Source organism: Leopardus geoffroyi, chromosome A2 (assembly GCF_018350155.1).
Source record: "Leopardus geoffroyi isolate Oge1 chromosome A2, O.geoffroyi_Oge1_pat1.0, whole genome shotgun sequence".
Lineage (NCBI taxonomy): Eukaryota > Metazoa > Chordata > Mammalia > Carnivora > Felidae > Leopardus > Leopardus geoffroyi.
In genome coordinates, this window is record NC_059331.1 from 122304448 (window position 1) to 122330925 (window position 26478).

The window sequence follows — 26478 nt, forward strand, 5'->3', positions numbered from 1 at the left end:
CGAAGAAAGGGCCCCTTGTCAAGGTCTATCATGGACTTGACATGTTCTCCACCTGCAGGCAAGTGGCATTATCCAGCAGTGGAATCGTCTCCTCCAAACTTAACTTATAAGACATCTACGTTTATCTCTGTCACCTCCTCCTTAGCTGGGTTACTGTTATGGGCTGAATTGTGTACCCCACTCCCCAACTCATAGGTTGAAACCCTAACCCCCAAGTGATTGCATTAGGGGATAGGCCTTTAGGGGTAATTAAGGTTAAATGTGGTCATTTGTGTGGGGCCCTGATCCAACAGAACTGGTATCCTTATAAGAAGAGGAAGAGACTCTAGGCCATGGATAATACCAAAGGCTGTGTGAGCACATGGTGAGAGGGTGGTCCCCTCTAAGCCAGGAAGAGGGCTCTTATCAGAGCATGAATTTGCCAGCATCTTGATCGTGGGCTTCCAGCCTCCAGAAGGGTGAGGAAGTGAATGTCTATTGGCATTTATTTGTCCCAGGGTTTATACGTTTAAGGCACTCGGCCTGTGGTATTTTGTTATGTTGGCTCTAGGTGACTAACACAGTCAATGAATGTGCCATGCCTAGCATGGGGTCACCTCTCCTTGGTGCTTCCTGAGTAATGATCAGGACAAAAGGGATGATGAGCCATATAAGCCTATTTTGAAAATTCGGGATTTACCCTGACCATTCCTGGCCATGATGCTCTTTTCTTTCTCCTACAAGCAAAAAAGGGACCCAAACATGGGCCTAAAATGGTTTGTGCCAATTTTGTGCTGGTAGAGAGAGAGCAATAACTCCAGCATCTCGGGAGGACAGGGGAGAGACGAACCCTGGAGGTGCTGAACTGTGAGGGCAAGTGTACAATTATTGCATTCGTTGTCCACTGAAACTCAGTGCAGTCATGGTCTGCCTGGGTTGGGTGACAGCTATTTCTACAACTTTCCCTTCTGTGGGGTTTGTCATCCTTTTCTACATACTATGGAAATAAGAAAACTCACGAGCTCACGGCCATTTCTGAAGTATGCCTCTGTGCCTGATGCTCCAATAGTACCCCCAAACGTGCCTCCGAACATCCCCTCACACCGTTCAAACACCCGACCGGTTCAACCTTGTTTCTACCACCTGACTGATACAATTTTACCTGCTTCTCCCGGTGCCCAAGTGGTCTTGGGTGAGGCGATGTATGGCAATCGGAGATCTGTTCATGTTCCCTAAGCAAACTGATGTAATGGTGATCCAAATCCAAGTCAACAACAAAGCCCAAGCTCGAGTGACCTGTGCCCCTTTAAACTGTACCTTTGTGTGTGAGGGAGAAAGGACACAGAATTTCTCTCCAGCGAGTTCTGAATCTCAGCGGTGGGAAGGCCTTTCCCAGGTTGGTTTCTTCCGTGGGTATTCTGTTTCAGTGCTAGGGTTAGTGCCAGCTACTAAATCCACTATGCCTGTATACTTTTTAAAATTGGAGTAAAATCTACATAAATAAAATTTATCTTTTAAATCATTTTTAAGCGTATAATTCAGTGGCATTAAGTACACTCACAATGTTGGATAACCATCACCACTATCTACTTAAAGAACTTCTCCATCATCCCAAACTGAAACTCCATACCCATTAAACAGTAAGTCCCCATTCCCTGTCCCCAGCTCCGGGTAACCTCTATTCTATTTTCTGTCTCCATGAACTTGCCCTTCCCAAGTACCTCATGTAAGTGAGGGCTACAGTATTTGTCCCTTTGTATCTTTCTTATTTCACTTAGCATACTGTTTTCAAAGTTCATCCATGTCACGGCATTTCAGAATTTCCTTCCTTTTATGGTGGAATAACATTCTACAGTATGTCTATACCACATTTTGTTCATCCATTCATTTGTTCCTGTATTTTGGGGGGCTTTCTTTATCCTTGTGTGGTTAAGCCTCTGTTATCATTAATAATCATTTATATTCAACTCTATCAACACCGTGTAGTTTCTGTCTCCTGGCTGGAGCCCTAACTGCCTTTGAAAGCTGCCTTTCTCTCATTCCATGTGACTTTGATGGGGCCAAGCACTGAACCTCATTTCCCTCATCATAAGCCATACTGCCATACTATTATACTGATAATACTATCATCATAGTGATGGGTCCTAGGGCAGGCAAGTGACGCAACCAATGCCAATCAGAGTCATTCTCCAGCATCAATAGATGGAATGGGGGAAACACCTTTCCATGGGGTTTGCCACACTGGGGTTCTTGCAGACACATTGCAGACACGTGTAAAAAGCTAATCTTGTGGTAGGAGAAACTGAGACCAATATGCAGAGAAAGAGAGATGGAAAGGAGAGATTTCTAAAATATCCAGAGGTAGTGTAGCCTGAGAAGGTCAGAATTTAAGGAAGTGAGGGAAGAAATAAGAAGAGTGAGAAAGGGCAGCCAGAACTGCAGAAGAAACAGAAGGTGGTGTCATGCTTTCGTGATCATTGTGATATCGAGAGGATTGCTTTTCTTTTTATTTTTTCAATGCTTTATTCATTTTCTGAGGGAGAGAGAGAGAGAGAGAGAGAGAGAGAGAGAGAGAGAGAGAGAATCCAAAGCAGGCTCCACGGCCAGGAGCCTGATGTGGGGCTCAAACTCAGGAACCGTGAGATCATGACCTGAGCTATAGTCAGACATTTAACTGACTGAGCCACCCAGGCGCCCCAAGAGAGGATTGTTTTTAATATTTATTTTTGAGAGAGACAGAGAGAGTGGGGAGGGGCAGAGAAACAGAGAGAATCCCAAGCAGGCTCTGTGCTGTCAGCATGGAGCCTGATGCGGGCTTGGAACTCACGAACTGTGAGATCATGACCTGAACCCAAATCAAGAGTTGGATGCTTAACCGACTGAGCCACCCAGGTGCCCCAAGAGAGGCTTTTTCTTTTTAAAGTTTATTTATTTATTTGGGGGAGGGGGACAGCGGGGGAGGGATAGAGCGAGGGGGACAGAGGATCCAAGTGGGCTCTGTGCTCACAGGAGTTGTTGGGCTCAAACTCATGAACCGTGAGATCATTATGTGAGCCGAAGTCGGACACCTAACCGACTGAGCCACCCAGGTACAGCCCAAGAGAGGAGATTTTAAAAGAAGGGAGGAGATAGGAAGATAATGGGCTGGAAAATGGCCCTGGATTGGGCACTGGATTGTGGCTGACCGGAGTGAGAGCGATGGCAGCAGAGTGCTCTGCTTTAGCACCTGTGCGCCTCTCCTGGTCCGTCTCCCGCACCCTCAAGCGCCCTGGGCTCGGGCCATGCTTGCCGTTCCTCAAAGGTACCACAGCTGGCAAGCTGCCCCAGCTCATGCTCTTGAACAACTCTGACTTGACTCTGCAAAACTCAAGGCAAGCTCAGCTCTTCAGAGAAGCCCAGCAGGTCAGTTCCTGGATCCCAGGGAGGAGCAGCCACTCCCGTAGCACTTGCTGTGTCCTTTCCTTGCATTACTTTAGTAGCTGCTGGCTGTGCACATCTGTCTCCCTGCCAGCCTGTGGAGCCCCTTTCAAGCAGGGGCTTCGGTTTATGCATCTTTGCATTCCAACCTCTCAGCCCAGGGCCTGGCCTTGAAAGGAGCTTACTGCACGCTAATAAGGGATCAGTGCCTGCAGGGATGCACTCGCCAATTCTCCTGCTACAGGGCAATGGAATCTGGTTGCCATGGTGCTGAGAGAGTGATTCCTCCACCTGCTGTTTTCGGGAGGAACAAATCACAGTGAGCTGAATGCATGTTGGCATCTGGCCAGCAGGACGGATGCTGGGCCAACCCTGACATGGCAGAGACACCTTTCCAGCAAAACAGACCTTTTCACCCTTTTCTTCCAGGCAGGTAAGACTGTTGAGTAACATCAGAGTTTCCTTGCTTCTGTCGCTGGGAGGCTGAAAGGGCTCCTCTTTTGCCAGTATCCTCCTCTGCTCTCATGCTAGTTTTCTCTCCTCCTCTCCTGCCTCCCAACACTGTACTTTCTATCTCCTTGTCTGAAGCTAAGACAGGCTCCCAAACTAAAGCCTGTTGGCCAAATGCTCAGAGGACCTCAGTCTTTTTCTAAAGGCCTTTAATGGATTGGGTGAGGTGTACCCACATTATGGAGGTTTGCTTTACTGATCTACTGACTGCAATGTTAATCTCATCCAAAAACTCCCTTTACAGCAACATCCAGATGTGTTTGACCAAGTATCTGAATACTGTGGCCTAGCCAAGGTGACACATAAAATTAGCCCATCAGAGTGTATGACCCAGTTCTTGTCAATGAGATGTCACAAGTTGTTGCGTGTGGCTTCTGGAAGGGCTCCTAAGGAGAGAGACAGCTGTGCTGGCCCACATCTTGGTCCCTCTTCCTTATCCTTTCTGCCTAAGAGGTGGGCCTAATGCTGGACACTTCATCAACCGTCAGAGAAGTCAGCTGCAACATCTTTAAGCCTTGAGCCTGCCCTGGGTTTCTCATCTTTGTGCTTTTTTTTAGATGGCAGAAAAATAGAGTGCTGTTGTGCAGTTCTACATCTGTTTTTCACGTCTCTGTGAATTGCAGTTAAAAGCAACTCCTAATACACCAGCCTCTGCTTCTTGGCCATTAAAAGCTGTTTCATTTCTGAGCCTGGCCTCGAGGCCCCTGCTGACCCTGTGAGCCATCTTGCTGTCCCTTAATAGATGTTCTGTCATTTGGGCTAGCCTGAATGGGATCTTATTTATAACCAAGAACCCTCCCCAGTATAAGGCATATGCTAGGTGGGAGGGACTGAGGAAATTAGGGGTGTGAGGCCAAAGGCAAATGACTACTCTTCTTGAAAGTTAGTAAGGCTGGATCACAGAGCACGTGTGGAGTGAGGGTGGGAGGCAGGCCTTGGTGAGACTGGACTTTATCATGAAAACAGGGGGGTTGGTGGGTAGGCTTTGTGTAGGTCACATGATCACACTTTCAAATCAGGAATCTCACTGTAAGTGTAGCAAGGAGAAAAGATTGCTCGGAGTTAGTATGGAGACAGGGAAACTTGGTGTAGGGATCCAGATAAGAGATGATGGAGCAGTGGAGGAAGAAGAAACAGACTTTAGAAAGACTGAGAGATAAATAAAAGGCAAGAACTGTATTTGACAAGTAACGGGGAGAAAGAGGTCAAGTTCAGAAGAAAGAATTCTGGCTTGAGCGCCTGGATGGACACCATCCTTTCCTCTGGCAGGCAGTTTATCATCCTCGCACCATACCCCATACCTGTGGAAGTGTTGGTGGACACGGAACCTGTCATCTCTCATCCCCCTCCTGAAATCATAATAGCTACAGTCTTTCAGGTGGTCTTAGGCTGCATCATCAAAGGTACTGAGTTCAGAACCAGAGAGGTGGTGCTCTTGTCCCCTTGACTCTGGTTAGAACATACACCAGGTAGATCATGTCTCATCTGAGTCCCTAAACTACAAGGTGAAGTTTAACAACTAGAACTGCCTAGGTAAGAGGGTCATCAGGAAACCACACCAATGAGGAAGTTCTAAGGGATCTGGGACTGGACCATTTTTAAGGGTATAATGCTCCTGTGTGCAAAAGTTTAACGGAAGAGGGTACAGAGTGCTCCTTGTGGCCCTAGAGTACACAACAAGAACTGATGGACTGAAGCTATAGGGAGGCATATTTTTGTCTAACATAAAGAACCTTCTCTGGATCAGGGTTGCCCTGTGTCGATAGGAAGCCCAGGGAGGGAAGGAACAGCCCATCTGAGAGGTACGTGGGAGGAGGCTGAGGGGTTCTTCCTCCCAATCCACCCCAAGGAAAGATGGAGTAGGGACCACAGCTCAAGTAGCCACAGGAGTCAGGTGAGGCATTAGTGGGAGCAGTCCAGCTAACGGTGCACAAACTCGAAATTAAAACCAACAGCAGCAACAAATGGTGTGCAGTCCAACAAATCCTGCTGCAGACGTGGGATGGGGTCAGTGCACAACTTCTGCCATGGAAGGTGGGGAGCGGAGTGTGCTAGTTGGCCGGGGCTGGTCTAACAAAGTACCCCAAACTGGGTGACTTAACAGAAATTTATTGTCTCACAAGCGTTCGCAGGGCCGTGCTCCTTCTGAAACTTCTAGGGGAGATTCTTCCGGCTTCTGGCGGCTCTCGGTGTTGCCCGGCTGCTGGCAGCATGATTCCCGTCTCTGCTTCCATCCCCACGTGGCCTTCTCCCCTCTGTGTCTGTGTCCAGGTTTCCCTCATTTTATGCGGACACCAGTCATGTTGGATTAAGGGTCCACTCTCCTCCTATACGAACTCAACTGATTCTATCTGCACGGACCCCATTCCAAATAAGGGCACATCGTGAGGTGGCCTGATCTTTTGCAGGGGCACAATTTGAACCACACCCCCAAGTCTGAAGTCCCATTCAGCTGGAGGCTTGTCAATCCAGGAGTCACACGTAGCTTGGGTGAGCCTTTTGTCTGTTTTTGCCTGTCTTGTCTTTCTAGCTTAGGGAAGGAAGCTTCTTCCTTCCCATCAAACTGGCAGAGCCAGAGCCCCACGAATGTTCAGTGACTGACCCACCCTCTCTCTGCAGGAGAGGCATAGCGGATGTCTCTCACGGCACAGCTGGATGACTTCTCATGGGGCTGAGAAGGGCTTGGAGAGCTTCCGTGTGCTCACAGTCTTGGGGCAGGGTCTCTAGTGGTCTCAGCTCTGGTGCAGAGGCTACTTTCTGCTCTGACAACCTCGGAAGGCCAGGCCTGCATGTGCCTGACACAGCCCGCTCTCTGCCTAGGTGCTGGTTTGTGGGGAACTGCTCCCCTCTGCTGGACAGAGGGAAACCTGCTCTCCTTCCGTTTCTCAGGATTTGTTCCCCTAAGTCACAAGTTCATAAATCCATAGTAAGAATGGGAAGGGGCCAGAGGTCAGCAGGTCCAGTCTCCTTCACCGTTCAGAGAGGGAGACCGAGGCCAGAAAGGGGAAAGGCCTTGTTGAAGGCCACAGAGAGAGTTAGAGGAGAGGCTGGGATTAGACATGAACCCCCTCCCTCCCACACCCCGGTCTGGGAAGCATCCCTGAGGATCCTAGCGGCATGGGCTGGAAGAAAACCAAGGGGCTCCTGGGAATCCTGCACATACATTAGATTGGAGGACAAATGGTAGAAGAAGGCAAAAGAGAAGGAGGGGGTAGTTCACCTCAAGTAGGGGCATCAGAAAGCTGGAGAGATATTGGCCCAGGGAAGTGTACCAGGACCATCAGTCCATCAGTCCACTTACTCCAGACAATTCCCCATCATCAGCCTGTGTGAGTGATCTGAGCACAGCCTAACTCCATACTCCTAAAAAGTCACGTATCCACACAACTTCTGTCAATCAAATGCTCTTTTACTCTCTCCCTCCTTCTCCTGTGTCCCGATATCCTTACCATCTTTCTCATACCTGGCCCACCTAGAACTTGCTATTGCAAGCTTACCGCGCTTATAAGTACACCAGAAGGTATCACCACTCAAATGCAACAGAAATTTACATTTTGCTCATGTCAACAGTTCAAAGAGCTTATCAGAAAAAGGTGGAGCAACAGGCTCTGTTCACACAGTCACTCAGGGACCGGGCTCTGCCATAACACATGGACATCAACAGCCAGCCAGCAGAAAGGGAAGGGCACAGAGGATGGCACACGGGAGTTCGAGGCTGGGCTGGGAAGTAGTGTGCAGCAAATTCAATCACGTTCCATCGGCTGGAACTCAAAGGATCCAGAAGGGACGAGGCAAAACTAAACCTAAAGCTGGGTTAAATGTTGATCGGATGGGAGGTGCGGCACCATGAGAACATGCCTCAAAGAGCTCCTACACCACGCCCAGGACCCCAGCTGCTGCCCCTGGAAATTCATGACAGCGCTGGTGCTGAGGCACGCCTCCTGCAGGCTGCTCCCTGCCACTGAATGAGTGCAGTCCACACACAATGGCAGATGGTTCCTCTGAGTACCGGGGACTCTTGTGTTGTCAGCTTTGGTTCCAGAACTCCCCAATGGCTTTGCTGAACCTTCCTGAGACTATGTGGCAGGCTAGGAGGCTTCACCCAGCTGTTGCTTGCTTTCCTTCACTCGGTGGTCAGACTTGCATCATGGGCTGGTGGTTCTCCTGGCCTCCCCGCTTCTTCTCAACTTCCTTTCACATAGGTGTTTCTCCTAATAATAAACTTGCACACATAGTCCTGACTGGTGTCTCCATCTTGGAGGACCCAGTCTAACACAGGAGCCAACTCCCTGGTATTAACTACTCCAATTCCATTGGGGTCATTTAGTGCAGGTGGTGAAGACAGACAAGACTTGTTGAACAAATGATGCTCTGGGTACACCTAGAACTTGCTAGCTGCATAAAGAGGTACCAGGGTGTTAAGATCACAACATGCTTTTTTATGGGGCCACGATTTGACCCATAATATTCTCCAGGCTCAGCTGGGTGACCCCTTTCCACATTTCCCCAGCGGTATTGCTCTTTAGTTCTTCACAAGAGTTTTATAACCCTCCCCAACATCACAGCCATGCAATGTTTCCCCTCGCATTCAACAAATGGCTGTCCCCCCTTCACAGAAAACCAAACCCTGACAGAAGGGAAGTCCCTTAACTGCATGCAGCATCTGCCTCTGCTTTATCCACCTTCTTCTCCTGCCCTCCATCATCATATTCTTCCTTGAGTCTAATCTATATCCTGTTTAAGCGTCCCTTTGCTCTGATGCAGGGATCCTGCCTCTCCCCAGTTTTCTCCATTCCAGGAAGTGACACCACAATCTACTGATTTGCTCAGGCTAACAATATCCACAAGTCCATCTTTATGCTTTTCTCTTCCTGACTCTCCTTCTTCCTTTTACAGGACCAATCCATCGGCATGTCTGATTTGCTTTACTTTCAAAGTATTTTCTTAAACCAGTCCATCTCAGCATCTCTACTGTTACTCCTCTGATCCAGGAAATCTAACTGGCAGTTACAAAAACCTCTTAACTGTTTTCCCCATATCCATTCTTGTTTCATTCCAGCCCATTCTCCAAACACAGCCAGAATGATCATCTTAAAACAGACGTCAGACCATTTACTCCCCTGCTTAAAATGCTTCAGCAACTCCCCATTGCAGATGAAAATAAACAACATTTTTTTTATCATGGCCTACAAGATCTATATGACCTGGACTTTGCTGACCTCTGTGATCTTATTTCATATCCCTCTCCTTTTCATTTACAACATTCTAGACACGTGGATTTTCTTACTATTCTTTACAAAGGCCAAGTAGGTTGCTACCTCAGAGCCTTTGCATATGCTATTACTCAGAACTTCTCTTGGCTGATTCCTTGTCATCTCTATATCCTAGATCAAATGTTGCCTCCTTGGAGAGGCCTGACCACCTGTCTAAAGATGACCCTCATCCCATAAGCACATTCTATCAAAATTTCCTGCTTTGTTAATTTTAGAGTTTTTATCATTATCTGAAGCTATTTATTAACCAGCTTATTTTTATGTTGCACACATGGTCCCAAATAATATAAGCTCCTGGGGCACATGGGTGGCTCAGTTGGTTAAGCATCTGACTTGATTTTGGCTCAGGTAATGATCTCATTGTTCATGAGTTAGAGCCCTGAGTCAGGCTCTGCACGGACAGTGCGGAGCTGCTTGGGATTTTCTCTCTCCCTTTCTCTCTGGCCCTTCCCCACCAGTCCCTAGAACAATGCTTGACACATGGTATGTGCTTGGTAAATGCTTACTGGATGGCTGTGTGACAGGTGCCAGGGCCCTTAGGCAGCACAGAAGTTCCAGAGAGGACACTATCTCACCACTGTGACATTCCCAAATCCTAAAAGGGGTCTTGAAGGCCAAAGGTTTGGTCACCTGTGTGCCAAGCTGGAACACAGGAATCCTTTCAAAGGCTAGGAGTCCTAGCACTTGGATCCAGCCTCCCTAGGGTGCTGCATTAACCACCTCTCAATGAGACCCTGGCACTGTGACCAGATGGTGTTTGGGGACAGTTGCTGGTCTCCATTTCTTTCTTTCTTTTTTTTTTTTTTTTTTTAATTTTTTTAACATTTGTTCATTTTCAAGAGACAGAGAAACAAAGCACAAGCTGGGGAGGGGCAGAGAGAGACAGAGACACAGAATCAGAAACAGGCTCCAGGCTCTGAGCTGTCAGCACAGAGTCCGACGCGGGGCTCGACCTCACACACTGTGAGATCATGACCGGAGCCGAAGTCAGATGCTCAACCGACTGAGCCACCCAGGTACCCCCTGGTCTCCATTTCTTCTGGATCCATAGACCTCTATTCCTCATCTTAGAGAATATCTTGCTACTCTAGCCACTTGTGCTTCTCACTTTACAAGCCCCTGAGTAGGGATCTCCCCCTGACTCTTAATTTAAGTTTTAGACGATAAAATCTTTTGTTACCTATGCCGTGGGAATCAAGGAGGGAAGGGAAGAGAAGCAGTTCTCTTTCTTCTTGATGCTTCTACACCAGTAAAATCAAAACAGAAATTAATCTTACATTAAATTACCCTGCCTCAGCCACTGATATTATCGTTAAGGTTTCAAGGGACCTTACCTTGTTATTTTTGGAGGATGGAGTCTCAAGCAAATATTTGCTAAGGGAGGCTGGAAATTGAGGCAAAATGTTGTTAATGGTTCAGGGGCCAGAAAGGAAAGTCAGTGAGAGAAAATTAGGGAAGCCAGATCATCCGGACCACGGGCCAGGTTCACGCACCCTGTATTCACAAGCTTCTTCAGGACACCTCTCTGCTTTAGCCTCTGCTGTAGCTGCCTGCACCCAAGGAGAAAAGAAGCTCAAAATCAAGCCTTGGAATTTTCTGCTTCTTAAGTAAAGGGCTAAAGGTTTATTGAATATGACAGGTAGCTGGCGTTTCTGTAGTAAGGAGATCCAGGGAGGACATTTTTTTCACTGCAGTGACAATCACAAAGGTCTCTTGAGGGCCAATAGTTTGGTCACTCGCATCTCAAGAAAAGGGATTGTACAGCCAGTTCAGGGAAGAATCCATCACTGTGTACCAAATTACCCTCAAACCTAGGAGGTTAAAAGGCCACAAAAATTTATTATCTCATTGCTTCTGTAGTTCAGAAATCTGGGAGCAGCCCAGGAGGTGGATCTGGATTGGGACCTTCCATCAAGTTAGATGCAAGAAGTTTTGACTAGAACTGTAGTCATCTGAGGGTGGACTGCAGCTGGAAGGCATGACTCCTAGATGATGCACTCACGGGGCTTATGGCAGGAGGACTCAGCTTCTCATTGGCTGTTGGCACTGATCATAAAAAAGCTTGAGTGGCTATATTAATATGAGACTAAGAAGATTTAAGATGAAGATGAATATTGCATAATAACAAAAGCGTCATTCAGCAAAAAGATGTAACAATTATAAATGTGTCTATGCCTAATAAAGTCAAAATACGTGAAGCAAACATGAGAGAATGAAGGGAGAAATAGACAAATTCACAATCACAGAGATTTTTTAAAAAAAATTTTAATGTTTATTAATTCTTTGAGAGATCAGAGAGACAGAGTGCGAGCAAGGGAGGGGCAGAGAAAGAGAGGGAGATGGAATCTGAAGCAGGCTCCAGGCTCTGAGCTGTCAGCACAGAGCCCGGTGAGCGGCTTCAACCCACAAACCATGAGATCATGACCTGAGCCGAAGTCAGATACTCAACTGACTGAGCCACCCAGGCACCCCACACAGTTAGAGACTTTTTCAAAAATTTATTTATTTATTTTGAGAGAGAGAGAGAGAGTGTGAGTGAGTGGGCGAGAAGCAGAGCGAGAAGGAGAGAGAACATTCCAAGCAGGCGCCACGCTCAGTGCAGAGCCCAATGTGGTGCTTGATTCCATGACCACGAGATCACAACCTGAACCTATATCAAGAGTCAGACGCTTAACCAACTGAGCCACCCAGGCATCCCAGTTAGAGATTTTAATATCCTCTCTCAGTTATTGATAGAACAACAACAACAACAAAAAGTAGTAATGACACAGAAGATCTGAACACTATCAACCACCCTGTCTAACTGACCTTTATAAAACACTACTCACAACTGCAAAATGCACCTTTTTTTTTTAAGTGTACATGGAGCATTCACCATGGTATTGCCATATGCTGGGTCACAAAATGTACTGAAGTTGATAAATTTCAAATGTTTTTCTCACACCATGTGGGAATTAAAGTAGAAAACAACAATAAAAATAATAGTATATGTTTAAAAGCCTCAAATATTTGGAAGTTAAACAACACTCTTCTTGATAACTAATGGGTCAAAGAAGACATCATAAGGGGAATTAGAAAGCATTTTATTTTTTTTTTTTTTATTTTTTTTTTTTAAATTTTTTTTTTTTTTTTCAACATTTATTTATTTTTGGGACAGAGAGAGACAGAGCATGAACGGGGGAGGGGCAGAGAGAGAGGGAGACACAGAATCAGAAACAGGCTCCAGGCTCCGAGCCATCAGCCCAGAGCCTGACGCGGGGCTCGAACTCACGGACCGCGAGATCGTGACCTGGCTGAAGTCGGACGCTTAACCGACTGCGCCACCCAGGCGCCCCATAGAAAGCATTTTAAACTAAATGAAAATGAAAACGCAATGTATCAAAAACTTTGGGATTCAACTAAAGCAGTACTTAGAGGCAAATCTGTAATTTTAAATGTTTATTTAAGAAAAGAAAAAATGCTTACAATAAATTAAGCTGCTACCTTGAGGAGATAGAAAAAGAAGAGCAATTTAAACCCAAATTAAGTAAAAGAAAATAATTATAAAGTAGAAATCAATGGAATAGGACATGTACAAAACAATAAAGAATGTTAACAAACCCAAAGGTTAGATGTTTGAAAAATTGATAAATTTGTAAACATTTAGCAAGACTGATCGAGAAAAAAAATAGAAGAAGAAAAAAAAAAACCTAATTACTTACATCAGGAATGAAATAGGGGATGGGGTTTTACTCTAGACCTTACATGAATTTAAAGGATAATATTGGAATGTTATGAGCCACTTTATGCCAATAAACCTGACAACTTGTATGAAACAGACAGATTTCCTGAAAAACAAAATATACCAAAAAAAAAGACAAAAGAGGAAATAGAAGATACGGATAACTTTCATTTCTATCAAAGGACCTATTCACAAATTCACTGGTAAAGTCTACCAAACAGTTATGGGAAAAATAATACCAATCCTACAAAGATGGGTATTTCAGGAAAGAGGAGAAACTCTTCCCAACTCATTTTATAAAGCCAGCATAACCTTGATAGAAAGACTTCACAAAAATATTGCAAGAAAAGAAAATTATAGGCTAAAATTGCTCATGAACATAGAGGCAAACATCCTTATCAACATATCAAATCCAAAAAATGTAAGAAGGATAAAACCAAGTGGGGTTCCTCCCAGCAATGCAAAGTTGATAGAACGTTTGAAAAATTCAATAATGTAGTTTAGTTATATTAAGAGAATCAAGGAGAAACATCCTCTCAGTAGAAGCATAAAGAGCATTTTACAGAATTCAGCACCTATCCATGACAAAATCTTAAGCAAAGTAGGAATAGGCATGAACTTCATTAAAATGATAAAGGCATCTACTAAAAATTCTACATCTAACATGATACTCAAAGAAACAATGAACATTTTGCTTCTAAGATCAGAGGCACATTTTTCCCTTTAAGCACTTTGAATATATCATGCCACTCTCTTCTGGCCTGCAGAATTTCTGCTAAAAAATCCGCTGATAGCCTTATGGGGTTTTCCTTATAAATAACTGCCTTTTCTCTTGCTACTTAAAAATTTTTTTCTTTATCACTAGTTTTTGCCATTTTTACTATGTGTCTTGGTGTGGACCTCCTTGAGTTGAATTTTGGGAAGATCTCTCTGTCTCCTAGATCTGGATATCTGTTTCCTTCCCCAGATACAAGGAAGGATGTTCCCCTAACAAGGCAATATGTTCATCCTCACCACTTCTTTTCAATACTGTACAAGATGACCTAGATATACAACCAGGCAAGTATAAAAAAAAAAAGGCATAAAGATCAGAAAGAAGTAAAACTGATTCTATATATAAATGACATGATTATTAATGTAGAAAATCCCAAGAAACCTATAAAAAACCCTAAAAAACAAAAAAGCCCATTACTGAAATTAGTAAATGAAAGATCACTATATAAAATCCATTACATTTTTATACATTAGCGACAAACCATTGGAAAACAAAATCATGCTCAGCATCACCTAGTAAAACACTTAAAAAATAAATTTAACAGAAGACATCCAAAGCCTGTATTGCTAAGCTGTCAATTCTCCCAAAATTGACCTATGGATTCACAATCCCAGCAAGTATTTATTTTTTTTAATTGACAAGTCAATTCTAAAATTTATATGGAAATGGAAAGGATGTGGAATAGTCAAAAACAATTTTGAAAAGGAAGGAAAGGTAGAAAATGTACACTATTTGACTTCAAGACTTACTAGAAAGCAACAGTAATCAAGAAAGTGTGATATTGGCATAAAGGTTGATAGACAGATGGAACACTAGAACAGAATAGGAATCACAGAAATAGACTCACACTTATATAGTCAATTTATTTTTGACAAAGACACCATATCTGATCAGTGCTGTAATAAATTTTGTGAGCTTTTTTTCTTTTAACAATTGGTGCTTGGAAAGATGGTGGAGTAGGAGGACCCTAAGCTTGCCTTGTCCCAGGGATCTAACTAGGTAACACTCACAGCACCATAAATAACCCAGAAAATAATATGAAAACTGGCAGAACAAATTCCACCACTAAAGACTGAGAAGAGGCCACATCGAAGAAGGTAGGAAGGCTGGAGATGCAGTCTGGGAACAAAATAGACCATGGCCATCTGTGGTGGGGAGGGAACCGGTGGCATGCAAAAGGGCAGAAAACAGACTGTCACACCAGAAAGCCCACAAATGGGGAGGATGAATCCCCATAATACTTCCCTTTGAAAGTCAAAGGGGCCAATTTCATGAGTTCTTATGAGGAGCAGGATTTAAAGCCTGAAATATTAAAAATCTGTGGGCTCAGTTCTGGGAGAGTCTGGGTTAGGAAGTGGAGTCCTTGTCCTTAGATAACATGACAAACAGCCTATGCAGATATGGCATAGAACCGAGAGGTTTGAAAAATGCTAGGGGCAGAAGAGAGGGAGAGTGACTTGCTTATCTCAGAGTGACAGGGAGAGACTGGGATCATGGGGAGACCCCTCTAGGAACAAAGGAGCTGGCAGGCACCATTTCCCTCCCCCAGCCCCAGCATAAACAATGGCTACCTGTAGGAAGCAGCACTTCAGTAAAACTCATTACCTAACTTGCTTGCACCAAACCCTGCTCCCTACTTTGCAGATCCAGCCTTTCCAGTCATGCTCAATTTAGTGCTGGTGCTGGGGGACCCTCCTCCCGCCCCCGCAAGAAGACATGTGCAAATCCTGCCAGCACCACATTTCTTGGACTTGTGCATTTTACAGGACCTCAGTTCCAGCACCATTGGGGCAGGTCTCATTTCACAAGCTGACCACTGCACACCTTGTTAAAATGTACCCCACCCCTGCTGGGGATCAAACACAGCCCACAATAGGTAAAGAGAGCCTCTACAAACAACCGGACTGAAGGAAAAAGAAGACTCAACAGCAGAGCACATGCAACACTCATAGGAGACACTCTCTGAAGCACCAGGCCCTGGGGAAAAGGGAACACTACACTTCAGGGTGCTACAGGACTTCTTCTTCATAAGGCTGTATTGTTAAGAGCAAGAGAAGTAGCTGAATTTCCTAACACACAGAAACAGACACAGAAGGTCAGACAAAATGAGGAGACAGAGAAATATCTCCCACATGAAAGAACAGGACCAAATCACAGCAAGAGACCAAAGCTAAATGGATATAAGTAATATGACTGATAGAGATTTTACATTTTTTTTTAACGTTTATTTATTTTTGAGACAGAGAGAGACAGAGCATGAATGGGGGAGGGTCAGAGAGAGAGGGAGACACAGAATCTGAAACAGGCCCCGGGCTCTGAGCTGTCAGTGCAGAGCCCGATGCGGGGCTCGAACTCACAGACTGTGAGATCATGACCCGAGCTGAAGTTGGACGCTCAACCGACTGAGCCACCCAGGTGCCCCTGACTGATAGAGATTTTAAAGCAATGATCATAATAAAGATAATCACTGGACTTGAGAAAAAAGTGGGAGACATCAGCTGGACTTGAGAAAAAAGTGAGAGACATCAGAGAGACCCTTAACACAGAGATAAAACAAGAACCAACCAGAGATCAAGAACACAATAAGTGAAATTAAAAAGACACTTGATGGAATAAATAGCGGGCTAGATGAAACAGAGGAAAGAATTAATGAACTGGAAGACAGAGTAATGGAAAGTAACCAAGCTGAGCAAAGGAAAGAAAATCATGCAAATTGGGAATAGTCTTAGGGAACTTGGTGATTCCATCAAGACTAATAACATTCACATTACAGGGATCTCGGAAGAAGACAAGAGAGAAAAGGGGCAGAAAATGTATTTGAAGAAATAATATCTGAAAACTTTCCTAATCTGGGGAAGGAAATAGATATCCAGATCCAGGAGACACAGAGGTCCTCCCAAAATTCAACCCAAGGAGGTCCACACCAAGACATATAGTAAAAAAGGCAAAAAGTAGTAATAAAGAAAAAAAATTAAAAGCAGCAAGAGAAAAGGCAATTACTTATAAGGAAAACCCCATAAGGCTATCGGTGGATTTTTTAGCAGAAACTCTGTAGGTCAGAAGGGAGTGGCATGATATATTCCAAGTGCTTAAAGGGAAAGATGTGCAGTCAAGAATACTCTATCCAGCAAGGCTATCATCCAGAATAGAAGGAGAGATAAAGAGTTTCTCAGACAAACAAAAACTAAAAGAGTTCATGACCATTAAACCAGCCCTACAAGAAATATTAAAGGGGATTCTTTGAGTGGAAAGGAAAGAGTATACGCGAGAGTATGAAAAGTAAGAAACACAAAAGCAGTAAAAATAAATATTTTTGTAAAAATCAGTCAAGGGAATCATAAAATAAAAGGATGTATAATATGACACCTTATACCTAAAACATAGGGAGCAGAGGAGTAAAGAATGGGTTTAAAATTAAGCAACCATCCACTTAATATCGATTGCTATAAGCAGAAGATGTTATATACAAACCTAATGGTAACTGCAAATCAAAAACCAGTAATAGATATGCAAAGACTAAGGAGAAAGAAATCCAAATATATCACTAAAGAAAGCCAAGAAACCATGAAGTAGAGCAAGAGAAGAAAGGATCAGAGAAAATCTATAGCAACAACAACAAAACAAATTATAATATGGCAATAAATACATATCTGTTGACAATTACTTTGGATGTAAATGGACTACACATTCCAATCAAAAGACATAGGGTGACAGAGTAGATAAAAAATCAAGACCCATCCGTGTGTTACCTATAAGAGACTCATTTCAGACAAGACACCTGCAGATTGAAAGTGAGGGGATGGACAAACATCATAAAAATGGATGTCAAAAGAAAGCCAGGGTAGCAATACTTCTATCAGACAAAGTAGACTTTACCTTTTTTTTAAAGTTTATTTATTTATTTTGAGAGAGAGAGGGAAAGAGAGAGAGGGAGTGGGAGAGAGAGAGATGGGGAGAGAGAGAATCCCAAGCAGACTCCATGCTGTTAGCACAGAGCCTGACATGGGTCTTGAACCCACAAATTGTGAGATCATGACCTGAGCTGAAGTCAAAAGTCAGGTGCTTAACTGACTGAGCCACCCAGGTGCCCAGACAAAATAGACTTTAAAACAAAGACTATAACAAAGACTGTAACAAGAGACAAAGAAGGACACTATATACTAATAAAGGGGACTATACAAGAGGATATAACAGTAAATATTTATGCACCCAAGATGGAAGCACCTAAATACATAAAACATTTAAAAACAAACATAAGGAAATAATTGACAGTAATACAACAGTAGGGAACATTAACACCCCACTTACCTCAAGGGACAGGTCATCCAAACAGAAAATCAAGGAAACAGTAGCTTTGAATGACACACTGGACTAGATGGATTTAACAGACATGTTCAGAACATTCTATACTAAAACAGTAGAATACACATTCTTTTTAAATGCACATGGAACATTCTCCAGAATAGATCACATATGAGGCCACAAAAAAAGTTCTCAACAAATTTAAAAAAATTTGAAGTCTACCACACATCTTTTCTGATCACAGTGCTATCAAACTAGAAATCGACAACAAGAAAAAATCTGGAAAGAGCAGAAATACATGGAGGTTAAATAACATGCTACTAAACAATGAATGGGTCAACCGGGAAATCAAGGAAGATATCAAAATTACATGGAAACAGACGAAATGAAAACACAGTGGTCCAAAATCTTTGGGATAAAGCAAAAGTTCTAACAGGGAAGTTTATAGCAATACAGATCTGCCTCGAGAAGCAAGAAAAATCTCAAATAAACAACCTAATTTTACACCCAAAAGGAGCTAGAAAAAGAACGAAACCCAAACCCAGCAAAAAGAAGGAAATAATAAAGATCAGAACAAAAATAAGTGACAAAGAAACTTAAAAAATAATAGAACAGATCAATGAGACAAGGGGCTGGTTCTTTGAAAAGATCAACAAAATTGATAAATCTCTACCAAGACTCATAAGAAAAAAAAAAAAAAGAGCAGACCCAAATAAACAAAATCACTAATGAAAGAGAAATAACAACTGATACCACAAAAATACAGTTACAGACAGTTGTAACAGAGTATTATAAAAACCTACATGCCAAAAAATTGGATAACCTAGAAGAAATGGATAAATTCCTAGATACAAATAACCAACCAAAACGAAAGCAGGAATTAATAGAAAATTTGAATAGACCAATTACCAGCAATGAAATTGAATCAGTAATAAAAAAAACTCCCAATAAACAAAAGTCCAAGACCAGATGGTTTCACAGGTGAATTCTACCAAACATTTAAAGAAGAGTTAACACCTATTCTTCTCAAACTATTCCAAGCAATACAAATTAATTCTATGAGGCCAGTATCACCCTTATGCCCAAACTAGATAAAGACACCACAAAAAAAGAGAACTAGAGGCCAGTATCTCTCATGAATATGGATGCAAAAATCCTCAACAAAACATTAGCAAACTAAATCTAACAATACATGAAAAAATCATACATCATAATCAAGTGGGATTTATTCCCAGGATGCAAGCGTGGTTTAATATTTGCAAAACAACGTGACACATTACATCAATAAAGAAAGAATAAAAACTATATAATCATTTCAATGGATGCAGAGAGAGCATTTGACAAAGTACAACATCCATTCGTGATAAAAATCCTTTGCAAATTAGGTCTGGAGGGAACATATCTCAACATAATAAATACTTACATGAAAAACTGAACATCATATTTAATAGTGAACATCATATTTAATAGTGAACATCATATTTAATAGTGGACAGGACAGCGAACATCATATTTAATGGTGAAAAACTAAGAGCTTTTCCCTTAAGGTCAGGTCAGGAACAAGACAACGATGTCCACTCTTACCACTTTGATTTAACATGGTATTGGAAGTCCTAGCCACAGCAATAAGACAACATAAATAAAAGGCATCCAAATTAGTAAGGAAGAAGTAAAATTCCCAGTTGCAGATGAGATGATACTGTATATAGGAAACCTAAAGACTCTACAGAAAAACTACTAAAACTGATAAATTAATTCAGTAAAGTTGCAGCATATAAAATCAATGTACAGATATCTGTTGCGTTCCTATACACTAATAATGAAACAGCAGAAAGTGAAATCAAGACAACAATCTCATTTACAATTTCACCAAAACCAACAAAATATCTAGGAGTAAACTTAACCAAAGAGGTGAAAGAACTGTACACTGAAAACTATAAAACACTGATTGATAAAAGAAATTCAAGACAATGCAAAGTGAAAAGATAGTCCATGCTAATGGGTTGGAAGAACAAATACTGTGAAAATGTCCACAATGCCCAGAGCAATATACACATTTAATGCAATGCCTTTCAAAATACCAACAGCGTTTTTCACAGAACTAGAATAAACAATCCTAAAATTTGTATGGAACCAAAAAACAAACAAACAAAAAAACCCCCAAAACCCAAAACCCAAAAACCAAAACAACAACAAAAAGAAACCAAACCCAAATAGCCAAAACAATCTTGAAAAAGAAAAGCAAAGCTGGAGGCATCATAATTTTGGACTTCAAGTTATATTACAAAGTGGTGGTAATCAAAACAGTATGGTACTGGCATAAAAATAAACATATAAATCAATGAAGTAGAATAGAAAACCCAGACATAAACCCACAATTGTATTGGTCAATTAATCTTTGACAAGTAGAAATGAATATACAATGGGAAAAAGATAGTCTTTTCAACAAATGGTATTAGGAAAACTGAACAGCTACATGCAAAAGAATGAAACTGGACCACTTTCTTCCACAATACACAAAAATAAACTCAAAATAGATTTCAATGTGAGACCTGAAACCATAAAAATCCTAGAAGAGAGCACAGGCAGTAATCTCTTATTGCTCATTGGCATATTGCTCATTGGCATCGGCCATAGCAACCTCTTTGTAGATGTATCTCCTCAGGCAAGGGAAATAAATGCAAGAAATAAACTATTGGGACTACATCAAAATAAAAAGTTTCTGCACAGTGAAGGAAACAATCAACAAAACTAAAAGGCAACCTACTGAATGGGAAAAGATATTTGCAAATGACATATCCAATAAAAGGTTAGTATCCAAAATATATAAAGAATTGATACAACTTAGTACCTAAAGCCCAAATAATCCAATTTAAGAAATGAGCAGAAGACAAACAGACATTTCTCCAAAGAACACATACAGATGGCCAACAGACACATGAAAAGATGCTCAACATCATCACTCATCATCAGGGAAATGCAAATCAAAACCATAATGAGATATCACCTCGTACCAGCCAGGATGGCTAAAATAAAAAACACAAGAAACTACAGGTGTTGGAAAAAGAAAAAGAAACCGTCTTGCACTGTTGGTGGGGATGCAAATTGGTGCAACCACTGTGGAACAGGGTATAGAAATTCCTCAAAAAGTTAAAAACAGAACTACCCTATGATTCAGTAATCGCACTATTGGGTATTTACCCAAAAAACACAAAAACACTAATTCAAAGGCGTACGTGCACCCCTGTGTTTATTGCATTATTGACAAAAGCTAAATCATGGAAGCAGCCCAAGTGTCCATCAATAGATGAATGGATAAGGAAGAGGTTTTATATATATATATATATATATATATATATATATATATATATATATATACATACACACAATGGAACATTATTTAGCCACAAAAAAGAATGAAATCTTGCCATTTGCAGCAACATGGATGGAACTAGAGAACACAATGCTAAGTAAAATGAGCCAATCAGAGAAAGACAAATACCATTTAATCTCACCTGTATTTGGAATTTAAGAAACAATACAAATGAGCAAAGGAAAAAAAGGGACAAACCGAGCTTCATTAAGTTATGTGGTAAAACTGCCTCTCCTCCTAACTCACATTCTGGCCCTCCACTCAGTAGTTGTGTGACCAGAAACAAGTTGTTTATATCTTAGTGTCCTGAACCCTGAACCCATAAAATGGGAATTATTATGGAGTCCATCTCACTGGGCTGTGAATAAAATGCAGGAGATACTTAAAATGCTAACTGGTATGTAGTAAGCCTTCAATGAATATAATCTATTATTATTGTCTTGTAGATATAGTTTTTTAAGGGAAACCCTTAGAAATTCTACTAAGGGCCATGTGGACCTATTGAAGATGCACAGCTTTGCCTTTTAGGGATAATTACTGAGGCAGCAGTGGGGAGGATGAACCAGAGTGGGGAAAAAGGCATTTGGAGACTAAAGCTGAGATTGTCCTCACATGAAAATCAATGAGACATTATTCATCTAAAGAATTAAAGATATACATATACATACATATATATAATTGTTTCCAAAGTATACAGAATTTGAATTTTTTATAAAAATTCAAATAAAAATATATGTAAAAATTAGAATTGTTTTTCATTACAAATATTAAGCTAAATCCAAAATTACCTATTAAAGGGAAGCCAACTACAACTGTAATTAATGAGTATCAAATCTTGAAATAAAAGTTTTTAAAACACAAATTGCTTAATATTGCAGAAGCTTCTTCTGCACTTGACCTGCTTATGCTAAACTGTCAGTACTTTTCCAGAACCAGGTATTGGAACGGGAAGAAGAGAATATGGATTTCCATAGTAGTGGGAAAGGCAACTTCATTTTGGTGAGTCTGTCTACTCTCCTAAACTCCTGGGGTGGAACTGTGGGTCACAGGGAAGGTGTGTGTGGCTGGCTTTAGCAGGAAACCCCAGACAGTTCTTTAACGTGGCTGAACCAGTTGACACTCCTCTCAGCAGTGTGGGACAGTCCCAGAGCCTTATTTGGCATTTTCCATAATTTTCATTTGGACATTCTGGTGGGTGTGCACAATGCTTTTTCTATAACCAACACTTTATCTTTAACGCAATATTATTAATATCCATTCTCTCTGGAAAGGGAATCCAGCTTTGCCAGCCCACCCACCTTTGGGGCAGAGGGGAGGGAGGGAGTCATCTCCAGAAGGTCCTCAGCGGGGGCCCAAGCACAAGAGGGCAGGTGGGCTGCTGCAAGGCCATGCAGAGGGATTCTCAGCTCCACGCCCCTGCATTACCTTGTTTCCTAGTCTTTCCTCCTCTCTCTGCTTCTAGCTTTTCCACATCTCTGCTGGGTCAAACCCTGCTCGCTCTGCAAAGGTTGCTCAGAACTGACCTTCTCCAAATAGCCCCTCACCTCTCCGCAGCTATTTTCTTGAGGTCTACAAGGCAAGGGCGTGGTAAGACGGGCAAATCATTAACCAAGTCTTTTGTTTCCTCATGTGAGGAACAGGAGAGCCTGAGCAACATTGAGTCTGCGTCCTAGAGTCGATGTTTTATGAACCTTTAAGGCACTGGGAGCGCAAGAACACAAACAGAACTGTGTATTCCCGTGGGTGAGCCCCAGTGCGGTGCCCAAAGCCTAGGCTTTGAAGGTCCTCGGGCGTCTCTGTCTGCAGGTCTCGGATGCGTCTGCGTCTTGGGCTGTCCACTCTATTGGGGGGTGGCCTGACGCATCTTTGTGCAAGTCTGTTGGCGGGGTGTTACCTGAGATCCCGCAGCCCTCCCAGGCGCCGGAGGTGGAGCGAGCCCTCTCCAGGCTCCGAAGGATTGCGGGTTCTGTGTCGAATCTGCTGGCGGTCACCCACCCGGCGCGGCGTCGCGGGGTTGGGGAATGTGCGACTGCGCGCGCGCCGCGGCGTTTACGCGGCGATTTCATCATGCTCCGGGCCGGGCCGCGCGCGCCGCTTCCGCCGCCGCCCGCCCCGGACCGCCCAGGCCCGCCGGCTCATGCCCTCTCTGCGCCCAACGCTGCTTAGAGCCGCTCGCGCCGTGCTGCTACTGTCGCTGCCGTCCCGGCTCCCGGCCCAGCCTCTGCTCCGGCCCTGCCGGCTCCTCAGCACGCCCGCCCGCGCCCCGACCTCACTCCCCGCCGCAGCCTCCCGGAGCAGCATGGACGGCACCGGGGCTGAGGAGGTGCTCGCCCCTCTGAGGCTCGCAGTGCGCCAGCAGGTACCGGCATTCTGCGTCTCCCCTCGGCCCCGGGCTCTTCTCCCTCTGGTCTGCTCCGCGTCATCCTCTGTCCTCCTCGGGCACCCGTCCACCTCGCGGGTTGCTCCTTTCCTTCATCCGCTGGAAGCCCTTGGTTTCCTGGCATCTTCCTCGTCTCCCCCGATTCGGACTGAAGTCCCCGCGTGCGTCGGCCACCTTCCGTGTCGTGGACACGCGTCCTAGCCTCTCCTTGGGTGACTCCCTCGGATCCCCTTCGACATCCTGAGTCCGTCTCCTCGCGATCTGCTCTCCTTTCCCAATCCTTGTTAATGTCTGCGCCTTTCCTCTCTCCCATGGGGCTGGGATCTGTGACCTTTGGTACTTCTCCTGGCCTAGCTCAATAACCTCAACTTCAGTTTTCCAATCTCTGCGGTGTTCTTTGTGCCACCCGGGTGGTGAGGTTCCCAGTTCTTTCCCGGTCAGAGGAGAAGCTGTCTGTTTTGTCTTAAGACCGGACTCTTTTTTTTTTTTTTTTTTTTTTTTGGTAAATCTTCAGGATGCTTTGAACAATGTTTCCTCCTTGACACCTTCCTTCATTTAGTGCTTGGTTTTGCCGAATGATCGGCTGAGAAAATAAAAAGTTGAAGCGTGGATGTGAGGAGGTGTTGAACTTCTTTTTCTAATCATGATGTGAGTTCATCATCCTTACCTCGTCGTCCTTCGCTCCTGTCATCTTCTCTGGGTTCCTAATAGTCTTTTAGACTATTTGGAGTGAGTGAGCTTTCAGATCGTAAACCTGGGAAACTGTAAATATTGTTGGGTTCCTGGGTGAAGTCAGCCATCCTCTGTATGGAACACTGAAATTTGATTTTGCGGAAAGGAGGGAAGTTTCATGGACTGGAGTGCTTGGTAATTTAATACAGGCCTCCTTTTCCTAGGGTACTGCATGAATATTAGAATTTAGAAAGGACAAGGAAAAGATTAGTTCAAGTGGATTCCTACATCAAGTCAGGCAGAGCCAAAAGCTTGGAATAGGACCCCAGAATTGATGACCTAGGAGTAAATACCAAATAGGATTCTCCTGCACGGGTGCCTGATGCAATAACTTCCCTTAGCTACGGAGGGTGGAACCCTCTCTCTCTCTTGGAAATAATTCATTGGGGCACAGTTGCCAAAAATTCAGCAAATTTTGCCACTTTGTAATGTCTGCTTCTCTCTAGTTTGAGAGTGACTGATTCAATAGTATTTTGTTTTGAAATTTCACTATAGGCTTAATTTTTTCTTATCCTTGGTGTCAGAAGGCTGTGTATGCTTATTCTCTGTTTCCCTCCACCCACCCTACCCAAATAAATTAGGTGTGGTTCCTTTGTCTTTCCTGTAACTCACAATTTTTTTTCCATATCTTTTACTTGAAGAAGGAGAATACATCTAATTTGGGAAAACACACCCCCAAACCCCTCCCTCTGCCACGTTTGCCTGAAACTGCTGTGCAGATTATCCATGTGTAGTAAGACTATGGGACTAGTGTAACAGAAGTCAACTTTGATCATGGAACAACTTTCCGATGCAATTACTTACTATTAGTGTATTGTTTATGTTAGCTTGGGTTTTTTTTTTTGTTTTGTTTTTTTTTTTTTGTTTTTGGGACTTTAAGATTTTTTTCTGAAGATGTAAGTTAGTTGATGTCAGTTAGTTCTAGTTCTTTTTCCATTTCTCTAGGACCACACATGTATCAGTTAGCTACCTGGAACTTTGAATCACACAGATTCCAGTGTCAGCTGGAAGGGAATTTAAAGATCACTTACTTAAAGCCTTTTTTTTTTTTTCTTTTTTTTTTTTTTTTTTTTTTGCTTATGAGGAGATGAGACACTATCACATCTATCCATTTGACATACTTCCATTGGGAAGTTTGTGCAGTTGAAGACATTCTTGGAGTGGGATTTTTAAGGCACTTAACAACTGGTCTTGTTAGTGGCATGTGTTTTTTTTTTTTTTAATTTTTGAAAAAATTTATTTATTTTTGATAGAGGCAGAGCACAAGTGGGGGAGGGGCAGAGAGAGAAGGAGACACAGAATCCAAAGCAGGCTCCAGGCTCTGAGCTATCAGCACAGAACCCGCCGCGGGGCTTGAACTCACAGACGGTGAGATCATGACCTGTCTTTGAGATCATGACCTGAGGTGAAGTCGGACGCTTAGCCGACCGAGCCACCCAGGTGCCCGTCATGTGTTTTATATAAATTTGCTAATCTGCTAGACTACGTGGATGCTGCTGCTTTTTCATTTGTTGATTGACTGAAATGTATTTTCCCATGGCATATTCTTAGTTATTTCCTGGAGAATTAGTTGTGGAACTTGTTGGAGGGCTTCAGAGTATCTAGAAAATGCATTAGTTGTTTGATCAAGGGCACCCTAAGGCAGTTGAAGTTTTTAAAATTTTTATTATTATTATTATTTTTAGTAATCTCTACTCCCAATTTTGGGCTCAAATTCACATGCTCCCTGAGCTGAGCCAGCCAGGCAGCCCAGGGCAATTGAGTTTTTAAAAAAGGTGGGTATAAGCACAGTATGGCCAACCTTCGTTTTGCCAAATAAGAGTAATTAAAAAAATTTGTGTAATCCTCAGACTACCATCTGCTTTCCCCCTTCATTTTATAAAAGAAAGTATATTTTAGTACAGAAAAGCACATTATAACTCAAAGAACAGTCTTTTTTTTTTTTTTTTTTTTTAAGGCTTTATTTTTTAAGTAATCTCTATACCCAGGGTGGGGCTCGAACTCACAACCTGGAGA

At 43.0% G+C, this 26478-nt stretch overlaps 1 protein-coding gene and 1 long non-coding RNA gene across 2 annotated transcripts in view; one reads left to right on the forward strand and one right to left on the reverse strand.

Moving 5' to 3' along the window:
• LOC123606650 overlaps nucleotides 1-22934 on the reverse strand; it is a 34336-nt gene extending 11402 nt beyond the window's left edge. The window contains exon 1 of the long non-coding RNA XR_006716416.1: nucleotides 22776-22934. This is a non-coding gene — a long non-coding RNA (uncharacterized LOC123606650). The remainder of the gene's footprint in view (nucleotides 1-22775) is intronic.
• A 229-nt stretch (nucleotides 22935-23163) lies between these two features.
• GARS1 (glycyl-tRNA synthetase 1) overlaps nucleotides 23164-26478 on the forward strand; it is a 46232-nt gene continuing 42917 nt past the window's right edge. Inside the window, exon 1 of the mRNA XM_045495215.1 lies at nucleotides 23164-23709. Coding sequence (XP_045351171.1) covers nucleotides 23164-23709 — 546 coding nt within the window. The remainder of the gene's footprint in view (nucleotides 23710-26478) is intronic.